Genomic DNA, 12,605 nt, shown 5'->3' on the forward strand with positions numbered 1-12,605 from the left:
TATCTCATAATCTATCTTTCGTCGGATTTTCTGCCACTCACTGGTAATTAATATATTTACATAGACTGAAATTTGTATGTGGATGGTAAGTAAAATTCCTCTTCTTTTCACTCAGAATTAAATCCTTCAGAACACTGTCGTTTTCTGTAATAATCCCTGTCATCAGACCAGAACACCTGCATCTCTATCGTCCTTTGACCCTTTGTTAAATTTCTGAAGCATGGGTGAAAGGCAGCATCACTCTGCTACTACAAATGTAAAAAAAAATAAAAAAATTGTTGATCTATTCAATAGGCAATAGGCAGGGAAAAACAGTAACTAGAATAGACCAAACAATGGCCTATTCCTTTTTAAAAATGTACCCAGATAAAATAGTTTGCTGAAATTTCAAAGGAAACATTACTTTTGAAGCGCCATTTGTTATGAACACATACAAAGCAAATGGAAAAAAATCCATCTCATTCATGCAGTACAATTATTTGATGTTGCTGTGACAATAAGAAATGGGCCTTTGTTTGGTTTTCCAAAGCTGTCATTTAGCGGTGACTTCAGTAACGCATGTACCCTTCATCAAAGAAAGCTGACTACAATCTTCAATAAAACCAAAGAACTTTTCTTCAAAGGAAGTCAGTACCAAACTTAAATAAAAGCAATAGAATCTGATGGATTTTTGCAGTTTCCAACATGACTGGAACACGTTAACTGTGCTGTGAAAGTTTCCTTTTTGCAGGGAAAAAAGTTTATACTTATGAACCCTACCAACAGTGGCATAAAACACAAACTAACTTCTCTGACTTGGGACGTAATTAAAGGTAATTGGGCATCGTCATTCGTTACGTGATTGTGCTATGTTTTTCCACTGAATTCAGACCTATATGACCTGTGAAAACATTATTGAATATTTTAAATCTGTGTGTTTGCATATTTTTAATGGAATTACTTGTGGATTCAATGTATTTAATGAGATTCATGGGTGATTACATGGTGTTGATACTCTATTCATGCTATATATTAGACATGTGTATATATAAACAGTATATATGTATATGTACCAGTTCGTGGTTCTCTAAATAAATTAAAACATTATATATGCCTCCTCTGTTTTCAAACAGGTATATTTCTCATTTAATATGCATCGATTTACGATGGTAACTGTGCCGATGAAGCACATATTTTACCATCCACATTTATTACACCACCATCCCCAGACACAATTTTTTTGGGGTACATGCATCATTTTCTTCAGCTAACTAACCTGGTTGCTTATAACACTGTTAGGTTTATAACATGGTCGAATTCTATAGCTCCCAACTACTGTCTTACAGCGGGGTCACACTGTATATATATCTCTATTAGGTTGTATATATAAAATCTCTATTAGGTCGTATATATATATATATATATATATATATATATATATATATATATATATATATATATATATATATATACATACATATATACGACCTAATAGAGATTTTTTTGAAGAGATGTGTGTGCAGATTTCTGTTGAATGTGTGTGTCTCTCTCTCTCTCTCTTTGTGTGTGTGTGTGTGTATGTATATATATATATATATATATATATATATATATATATATATATATATATATATATATTGCAGCTGCTTGGCTTTGGAGTCCTGACTGTTGGGATTTGGATGCAGGTGAATCGGGGGTCCTATGTCACTTTGATGCCATACAGCAGTATTCTGAGTGCATCAGCTCTGTGCATCACCGCCAGTGCTATCATTTTCATCATTGGGTTCTGTGGTTGCTGTGGTGCCATGATGGAGAGCCAGTGCATGCTAGTTGTGGTGGGTTGTTCTTTTAGTAAGTTATAAAAGTCAGATATATCATGGATCCACCTTAGAATACTGTATTCTGAATATCACTAGCTACAACCCATTCTGGATTTTATGGAAATAATAAATGATGTTAGTGAAGATGATGTATTTCAAAATTTGTTGATGAAGTTACAGGAAATAAACATTTAGAGAGGATGAAAATCACATCAGGAGTTTTTTTGTGTGGACATAGGTAGTAACAAAAGTACTTAAGCACTGATCTGATAGACTGGTACATAGAATGTAGTTTGTTTGTTTTTGTTGGTTTAATGGCGCTTTTAACTCTAGCTGAAATAAACAGCCAAACATTTTAATCAGTATAATGTTTTGGGGTAATATTCAAAAAGAAAATTGATATTCAAATATTCGTTTGTTTCCCAAGCGAGTTTGGCAGAATTTTGTCAAAGAAACAAAGCAAGGCTCATAGTAAACTACCCAACACTGAATTAGTTTACAAGATAACAAGTTAGTTTCCAATTCAGTCAGTAGCTTTCAATTCAATCAATTCTTATGGCTTAGAGACTTCTGAATGGCTGATATGGACAGTTTATAATCCGTCAAAAAATCAGTCCCATCATACTCATTGGGCAGATCAGAAAATTCCAGTTATCTACATTCAACATATTTAAATTTAATTAAATTAAATTTGCCACCTGCATGCAGTGTTCTTTGTGAACAAATAAATTGTTAGAATCGTTCCTGCATTTAATTGAACAGATAACAGACCTGCCAACTCTTATGATTTTGCTGTAAGTCTTGCGAAAATTGTCCTTAAAATACGGACTTAACGGCATACTAGCAAAAACTACGGGAAAATGGTTGCTGAAACTCCGGATAATTGGTTCATTTATGTTTTATTTGGATCTGGGTTTCATCTTAGAATTACTGAAATTAGTCAGGGAACCAGACTAACTTTAGAGCAGCACCCCAGATGCTTTAAGCTGCACCTATTTGTTCATGAGAAGCATCTGCATGATCAAACTGTTAATTATATAATTATTTTAATGGTGTCCATAAAGCGATGCATGTTTAAGATGAAAGGGAAAATAAACTTCTGGAAAAGTGTTAATAATCAGCACAGAAAAATAAAAAGGAGTATTCAGATTCTTGTGAATAAAAGCTGGAAAGGACACAATTACGTATATTGGACATTTCATGCCAATGTGAGTACATGTATGTCTCGTGGTGGGAGATATGATTGCCGTCATCATGTGAAATGGAAAAGAATTTCCAAGAATTATGTCAAGTTGAGAGATAGCAGCAAGCCATTGAGCTGCATAGGGTTTGGAACTAGAGTTTGTGCAACTGTACTGGTGGTAAATAAAGTTCAGTTGAACATGATGTTTATCGTCGATGCGTCAAACTTTTAATTACATTTTCCAGCTTTACAATAGCAGTTATTGATATTTTGTTACACCTTACTGAAAACTAGTCAATCTTACAGAAAAAAATCAACTGCCTTACTAAGACAGACTTGTCAGGGTCTGAGATAATCACATTCCTGCCCTTCTTGGCCATCCATCTTCTGCATGAATGTGATGTTTGTGGTTGTACTTTGAAGATAAATAGGTCACCTACATGCATTTTTAAAGTTTTTAGAATCATCAAAAAACCACTGAAGGTCCACAAAATGTAATTTAAGCAGCTTTAGATGATGGAGTTTAGAATGTTTCTTGTGCAGCTTGGTGTGGAAGTGGAGGGTGATGGTAGATAAAGTAAACAGATGAATTTTATACCTTTATTAGCATTGCCAAATATTCAAGACATATCTGAATATATTAAACAAATAATTGAATCAGAAAATATGCTATGCATTTCAGCTGAACTTTTAACACATTATTGGCTGTATCCTGCTGAAGAAATGGGAGTTAAGCATCTTTTTTAAATAAAAAAAACTGAGGTAACCAACCAGGGCTGGCCTGGGCAGGTATCAAACCCAGGACCCATTGATTATGAATCCAGTGCTCTACCAACTAAGCTTCCATAATTCCCATATAGAATATATTTTCTCCATGTAAAATATAGAATGTGAATAATGAGAACCAGTTGTCTAGACTGTAAATATGTGAAATATGATAGCAGAGATGAAGAGAAAAGAAAGAGGCAGCAGATTTGTGTAGAAAACTGGTGTTTATAGTTCTAATTTTGGCCAAAAATGTTGAAAGAAGTCATGGTTCTGAAACTGGAGAAATGAATACACCATATATTCTCAATGTACTTTAATTTTTACTGACTTGGAAATCAATATACTTTCATGTACAGAGGTGGTTTACTTGTGTTTGTACCTTTAACACCTCTTTTCTTTAGAAATAGGCCATGAAAAGCATTAAAACATTTAATTCTTTACCTTTAGGAGTTGTATTTAAATTGATTCTAAAATTATATTAGTTGAAAACATTAACATGGAATTATAATCCTGAAAGGAACTGATTAGAGTGGTTACCTCCTCCCGATATTAATTCCTAGTTCAGAGCAATTTCATACCCACTTAGGCCTCTTGTTAAGTTTTTCTCTTTTTATGCTAGATGTGGGTCTTCACCATGCAGTAGATAGATTCACTTTAAAGGCAGAAATGGTTTACTGATGTTCACTGATATTTTCATCGCGTTTGACATAAAGAATTGTTTCATCTCTTTTCAGTATTTTGTGTTTGTATTGATTGTGTTTGGCCTACAGGTAGCTGCCACAGCGCTTGGACTTACATATAAACCAGAGGTAAATTTTTAGCTTAAATGTTGATAGCAAATCTCTGACAAGTGCTCATGCATAATTAAATTTATGAAACAAACAAGTTTTTTAATTCCAGCTTTTTATGAATCATGCCAGTAATTTATTTTTTTTTAGTTTCATAAATTGAATTTTGAAAAGCTATAAAATTCTAATTATTACATGACAAAATCTTAGGTTTTATTCATTGAAAATTAGTAAATGTAATATGTTTGAAATAATTAGATACCTTGGACATCATGCTGTTGCATATGATGTCACGATGTTAACTTTGTTTTAATCTTTTCTCTTGTTATAAAGCTAAAATCTGAAAATTGGATGATTTTTTAGGAATGTCTTTGATAGATTATGTTCATGTACTCAGTGAACAATGGTGCAATGGTGTCAAAAGACTTGGCAAGAACTGTCTCTTCTAATTGATGATCTCAGGTAGCCAACGGCCAATTATATTGCTATCCACTTACAAATCATTGCATAATTACCTCTGTACCCTTTGTTTATTACCACCCAGGCTAAAGGACACCTGAATTGTTTTGATCATATTAAATAGTCTTATTTACATTATTTTAACTTTGTCTTTTTTTTTCTCAGTATTTGGACAAGGTTTTCTGTGTATAATCAGGAGCATAACTTGGCCACTTTTTCTGTCTATTTAGACAAAGTTTTCATTTTGTATAATCAGGATTGTAACTTGAGCATTTTTTCTGTCCATTTGGACAAAGTTTTCATTTTGTATAATCAGGATTGTAACTTGAGCCTTTTTTCTGTCCATTTGGACAAAGTTTTCATTTTGTATAATCAGGATTGTAACTTGAGCATTTTTTCTGTCCATTTGATTAAGGATTTCAGTGTATAATCAGGAGTGTAACTTGAGCAGTTTTTTCTCTCTCTTTGGACAATGTTTTCATTGTATAATCAGGAGTGTAACTTGAGCAGTTTTCTCTCTCTCTTTGGACAAGGTTTTTAGTGTATAATCAGGAGTGTTACTTAACCAATATGTTCCCTCCATTTGGACAAGGATTTCAGTATGTAATAAGCATTGTTTTTGATGTATATAAAGAAATTTTCACAGCTGCAGAAAGCTTTATATGTGCATACTTCTTGGTTAGTGCAAGAGATTTCCACCAATAGTAGGTTAGTTTGACATGAAAATAAATTCACACTTTAGTGACTGGGTTATATTTTGAAGTAAGGGGCTAAAGTGTTTTATGAATAGATTTTTAGTTGTATATAGGCTCAAGATATTGATAGAATTTGTTTGTTTTAGCTAATTATCAGACATCCAACATAATTATATGACCTTGCATTGGTTGACTTAGAACCTTCCTTATTCAAAGTTATAACATCTGTATTGCAGACAAAGCATGGTTCATACAACATTGAAATATCTTTGAATTTGAAGTGTTGCCTTGAAAACATTTTGAATTTCAAAAGGTTACTTTATCCTTGATTAATAATTGAATTTGTTGAAAAACGTTTGTAAATGTTTACAAAAACTCCTTGAATTTATCTGAATGAATACATAATATTAAAGCTGAACAAAACATATAAGTTTTTCTGTTTACAGTTTGTGTTCTTGTTAAGAGAAATGCTGAATAAATTAAATGGTAAACAATTTGGTGAATCGGATAAAACACACAACACCAGTAGTTGACAAAAATAACACATGGAGAAGGTTAAATTTTCATAAAACCATATTTTCCATGAAATTGTTAGGAAGTCCATGAAAAATGTCTTGAAAAGTTGTGGAAAAATAATCTGATTTGTGTACAGGCCATGCAAATGCTACACACAAAATAATAGTTATGGAGTCTTTATTCAAGGCCCTGTTCTCTGTGCCGTTCTCTTCATTCTGTATACTCAGCTGCTCTCAAGTGTCAAAGATCGACATCTGGTGTCTCACCAATTCTATGCTGATGGTATTCAAATATACAAATCTAGTTGCCCAACTGAAGTTACGGGTACCATCCAGTTTAACAAGTTGCAAATGACTGATAATAAAACTGAAGCCATCCCGGTCACCATGCAATGACCGTCTCATCAACAGTACCGACATTACATTTACAGTATGAAACATAAACAGTACATTGCAATTGTTGTTTGGTTGATGCCACTAAAACACCTGTGTATTCCTTAATACTTTCAAGACTGCGCTATTGTAATTCACTTCTGTCTGGTTCATCTCAGCACCTACTACAGAGCTTGAAACCATTCAAAACATGGCTCCTTGGATCATCCTTTGAGTTTGAGTAAAAAAAAAAATGAACACACACCCATACACACACACACACACACTGTGTAACCTTCACTGTTCCATTCAGAATCAACCACAAAGTCTGTTCACTATTATCTTTTTAATGACTGTCTGAAGTCTAATAATACGTATTTATCCTCACCCATGTGTACATGCCATCTAGAAACTTACGTTCCTCTTCCAACATTTGCATTCTTTGTTCCCATTGTTAAAGCAAAGTCATGTGGATGTTCTTTGTATTTACCTGGGCCCAGCTATGTGGTATGAATTGTTTGTTGATGTTGGACACTGTGATCTCATTCTAGAATGCTCTTTAAACAGACTTTAAAACTTTTTAAAGTTTACTTCCTTGATTATTGTCAGCATGCTTTTGTTTTGTAATTTCATGTTGTCTTTTGTTTTTGTAAATTGTGTTATATATGTTTTTATGTGTTTTCTAATATTTTAAATGCTTAGAGCTTCTAAAGATTAGGTGCTGTGCTAAGTCCACATTTGTTATTATTATTATTATTATTATTATTCACAAAGCATTATATTGCTTATCCATCTTCTGTCATTCAGATCCAGTTTTTTGTTTTTGTAAATTTTGTTGTCATGCATGTTTTTATGTGTTTTCTAATATTTTAAGTGCTTAGAGCTTCTAAAGATTAGGTGCTGCACATTTTTATTGTTATTATTGTTGTTGTTATTATTGTTATTATTATTATTATTCACAAAGCATTATATTGCTTATCCATCTTCTGTCATTCAGATCCAGCATTTTGTGGAGAGGGAACTATTGCTGAGCATACAGGAAGAGTACGACCCTGCCCTTACCCAACCCAATTCCCAGGAGGGAATTGTGGCCATAGTGGATGCTGTCCAGCAAGATGTAAGACTTTTGTTGTAACATATCTGTCTCTAGCACTGTTGTGTTCACATTTGTATATACAAACACCAGCAGATTGATTTCAAGTTAAATATAAATCTTAGTAACTTGTAAGAAACAGGCTACAGTCATAATATATGGTATATCATTTTCTCAATGATTGAAGCATCCAGCACTTGATTTTTATCTTTCCCAGCATAGCCTTTTATTAAATAACTGAATAGGGTTAGTGTCCCCTGCCATGTCCCCTGCAGCATAGCATCTCCACTTATGTCCTCCATCTACCCTTCTGTCTGTCTGTCTGTCACACAAACCCTTTCGCTTGATTACTTTAAAGGTGTTTTGAGATTAAGGAATGAACTTTGGTATACCTATGCATCATCACAAGGAGTAAACGATACCACATGGAAGGGGAAGGCTATCTTTAATTTCAAGGTCACAACACAGTATTTTATGTTTTCCATCACACATTCCATTCAGCTTTATAAATTTAATGCCATTTAAGTTTAAGCAATCAAACTTGGTATAATAAAACACAATCACTCGAAAATGTCGTATACCACATTGGAGTCCTCTCTTCGAGGTCAAGATTATAGCTTTATGTTCTGTTCTGCTCTATAAGATTAAATTTGAGATTATACGGTGATATTGAGTAACATTATCACTAGAAATGTGCGTCATGTACCAGATTGAGATTATACGGTGAAATTTCATAACATTATCACTAGAAATGTGTGTCATGTACCAGATTGAGATTATATGGTGAAATTTAGTAACATTATCACTAGAAATGTGTGTCATGTACCAGATTGAGATTATATGGTGAAATTTAGTAACATTATCACTAGAAATGTGTGTCATGTACCAGATTGAGATTATACGGTGAATTTTAGTAACATTATCACTAGAAATGTGTGTCATGTACCAGATTGAGATTATATGGTGAAATTTAGTAACATTATCACTAGAAATGTGTGTCATGTACAAGATTGAGGATCTGTTGCAAAATGGCTGAGCAAAGTTTTTTTTATCATCCACTTGTCCAGGACAAGTGTTTTCAGAAAAATTAACTTGTCTTGCCTACCTTTTCTCTTGTCTCACAATATAAATCTCATGTCAAGATCTGACAAGATACATTCACTTTAAGCAATTGAAACAAATGAAATAATGTATATTTATTTCTTAAAAGAATTGAATTTTTCAGGAACATATTATACGTTTTGTTATGTCAAATGTTTTCACTTTTCCATTGTCCGGGTAACTTATATGTACTGTTTCTTGCTCTAATGGTAGCATTAGTACTTCCATAAGCAAAAAAATGGCAAAGAACTTATTGGTATTCAGACTTTCCATAACTTCTCTCAACCATTGATCATTTGATATTACAAAGTCTCTTGCTCTGCATCTGTTCTTATCATTAGCACCCAGTTCAGTGCCATTCTTATCCCGGAATGCACACAGCATTTCCATGTCAGAAAATTGTTTTCCATAATGGGCTAGGCAGTGTTAAAGGTATTTCATTTCAGTCTCATTCAATTTTTGAAATGCTGCTCCTAATGAAATCTTGGCAACTCAAACTTCAAGTATTTTCTGCACATGCTGGCTAGTGTCATGCATATTGACTTTAATTGTCATGAGACATTAGTTCAGTTCTGAATTTTGAATAACTACATAACGGTTTTCCTTCTGAGTCAGTATGGTCAAGCCAGAGATAACTATCAATCCAGTGCACCTGAAAATTTCTGTTTCTTATTTGACATTTTTTGCTGCCTCAGAGTCTGGCTTATATCTTTTTATAGAAATTGTTACTTCACATTCAGTTGCATTGTTACATTTTGCTCATCCATTTTCACATGAATTTTCCCTCTCTGAATCTTCATTATTAACTTCTTTGTGGCAGTAATTTAGTAAATTCATTTTATTGACATCGTAAATATCACCAAATTTGAAAACTTTGTTGTATTTCATTTCACTTACTTTTATTAGTTGCTTAAATTCCAGTAGAAAATTCCTTGTTAATTGTACCAAAGAAAGCAAGCTATGGGTGTATAGGTCAGCTCTGCTGTCTTCTGACAACACTTTTATTTCAGATTGATATATTGTTATGTTTAGGCTCATAATAAATGCAACAAGAAAATAGTGAAGACAACCAAGCTTTGTAAAATTTAACAAATAATTTATTTCCCTAGAAAAACAAGGTAAAAATGGAAAAAGAACTTGTGGTTTTAAGAATCAAATCCAAAAATAATCCAAGAATTATAAATTATTAGTCATAGTAATAAAATGTTCTAATAAATTTGAGTTCGAGTCCCAACAAAAATCCAAAGTGGAAATCAATGAGTATACTGTAGTCAGTATAGCACTGATGTTCAACAGTTCTTTGTTGATCCACAAACAATAATATTCTGGTGCTTGAATTCCCCCCAAAAAATTCAATAAATGTCTTTGTCCAAGAATTCTATATGAGCACTTAATATTCCTAGGAAAAGAATTAATCAGTTAGAATCAAAATAATTTGAAGAAAAATTAAAATGTAACTCCAACTGGTCACAACAGAAAACAAACACCTTGATATCTAAGTGTCTAAAAGCCCAACTCAAGATTATTTCTCAAAACATCAGTATTAAACCTAGTTACTGCGCAAAACAGATGCCCGTATGAGGGTCATGTAATCATTTTCCAGAAACAAATAGAAGCTTTAAATCACGTACTCCCAGGACAGCCTCGATTTTACTCCATAAATCACACATTAAAAATAATAAGAAAAGCTGTTTACTCCACTATTGCTACTTTTGTATCAAGGTCAGGAATTAGGTCAGCATAAAGATACAAAGTTCTGTTATTAGTTGTTTACAAAAAAAAACCTAACAAACAAACAATTAAATTAAATCAAACATACATAACAATATATTAAAATTCAGAGTGTATAAAATTACAGACTGTACAGTATATAATATTGTGACACTGGATCTCTTAATTTAACATGCTGTTGAACATGTTTTCAAAAGTAAATAATAAAAATGAAAGAATTTGGTCATCAGTATCAGTAAGTCAATCTAAAACATAATGAAGAGAAGAGATCTGGAAGTATATAGTTTCATTTTAATGGTCAGTTTCTGCAGCACCAACAGCCATATATTTGTTTACTAGTTTTGTAAATGTTTTCAGGCAGTAATGTAAACTATGCTGTTTACGCATGTAAAAATTGCAGCCTTAAGAATAGTGATTTGTTTTAAAAAAAATAGAATTGGTCAAAGGTCAAGGTCAACCACTGAAAGAATAAAAAGTGTTTTCACATAATAACTGGAGTTCCCCATCATCTGCAGCTACCAGATTTGGTGGATGGCTTGCAACTGGTATAAGAAAGACACCTGTTGATTTTGAGGAGTCAAAAGTTAAAAGGTCAACGTCACTGACATAAAGAAGAACAATGATGTATGTTCAGTAATAGTAGTTCTTAATCACATACTTGGCCCAAACTTTGTTAATGGTAAGGAAGAAACCTATATATTTTGGGGTCAAAAGGGCAAAGGTCAAGGTAACTGTCAGGAGCAAGCAGTATGGTTTATGCTAAAAATATAAGTTATGTCTGGAGGTCTATTAAGCATGGCGTAGGCATATAATGTATCATTCATGGTACTCGTTTTAGCTGTTGGAGTGGAATGGATGTTTAAAATTTTTTCATGCTCTGTTTTCAGCTTGAATGTTGTGGCCTGCATAATTACACAGACTGGTTCTATATTCCTGCCTGGCCTGAGCAAGAGAAAGTCCCTCTTTCTTGTTGTAGGGAGGTGACAGAAAATTGTATCCAGTCTAGAGAAGCATGGTATACTAAGGTTAGTACATTTTGCAATAATGATTTTTGTACTAAATTGTTATAAACTGAAAGTGTTGTATCCAAAAATTGCAGCAGTAGCACACAATATTAATATTCTCAATATGATTAGTTATTATTATTCCAAATTTATTTACACGCTGAGAAAATACCATCAGAACCAAAAGTGTGGCATTGTAGACATTGAAAAAGAAAATCTTTTAGAACTTGTCAAAAATGGGGTCCTAAACTTCATGGTCACATGGATGAATTAATAAAGATTGTATATTGACCAGAGTGATATGCCATTGAACTAAATACAGTGTGGTCCCACTATAACACTTTAGTTGGGATCCATAGAACCCGATCATGTTATAAACCGAACCATGTTATAAGCGACCAGATCAGTTAGCTGACGAAAATGATGCATGCACCCCAAAAAATTGTTGAGGGGGTAGGTAATAAATGCAGGTGCAAAAATATGTGCTTCATTGGGATAGTTACCATCTTAAATTGATGCATATTAAATAAGAAATACATCTGTAGTGAAAACAGAGAAGGCATATATAATATTTCACTTTATTCAGAGAACCACGCATTGGTGCATATACACGTATACTATTTATATATAACCATATCTAACGTATAAGGTTCTTCCTTTGTATTGAAGATTGTAGTCGGCTTTCTTTGATGAAGGGTGTATGTGTTATTGAAGTCACTGCTAAAGGACAGCTTTGGAGAACCAAACAAATGCCTGTTTCTTATTGTGGTGGCAGCATCAAATAATTGTATTGCATGATTTTTAATCTGACAAATGCATGACATTGATGGCAAGACTCAGCATAGAATGGATGCACTCATTCAAATCTGATGAATGTATGTTATTGGTGGCAAGACTCTCTACATAGAATGGTGTACTCATTTAATCTGACAAATGAATGTCATTGGTGGCAAAACACTCTACATAGAATGGGTGTACTCATTCAATCGAGTCTCGGATTCGGACAATGTGGGTATGTGAGAAAGCTTGCCAGTAGCTTCTCGTGGGCCAGTGGTTCTTTCCGGGGTTTTCCCGGGTTCTTCCTCCACCATTAATAC

At 33.3% G+C, this 12,605-nt stretch overlaps 1 protein-coding gene across 4 annotated transcripts in view; it reads left to right on the forward strand.

Moving 5' to 3' along the window:
• Positions 1–12,605, forward strand: part of LOC149785789 (tetraspanin-4-like) — a 46,240-nt gene that overhangs the window by 15,829 nt on the left and 17,806 nt on the right. For all 4 annotated transcript variants that reach the window (XR_016425451.1, XM_089979712.1, XM_089979714.1 and 1 more), the window contains exons 3-6: positions 1,623–1,814; positions 4,485–4,559; positions 7,577–7,696; positions 11,392–11,529. Coding sequence is in view for 3 of the 4 variants with exons in the window: in XM_089979712.1 (XP_089835838.1) it covers positions 1,623–1,814; positions 4,485–4,559; positions 7,577–7,696; positions 11,392–11,529 (525 nt within the window). In the remaining variant the exon portion in view is untranslated. The remainder of the gene's footprint in view (positions 1–1,622; positions 1,815–4,484; positions 4,560–7,576; positions 7,697–11,391; positions 11,530–12,605) is intronic.

This window comes from Sinohyriopsis cumingii, chromosome 13, assembly GCF_028554795.1.
Source record: "Sinohyriopsis cumingii isolate HCF-2022 chromosome 13, ASM2855479v2, whole genome shotgun sequence".
Lineage (NCBI taxonomy): Eukaryota > Metazoa > Mollusca > Bivalvia > Unionida > Unionidae > Sinohyriopsis > Sinohyriopsis cumingii.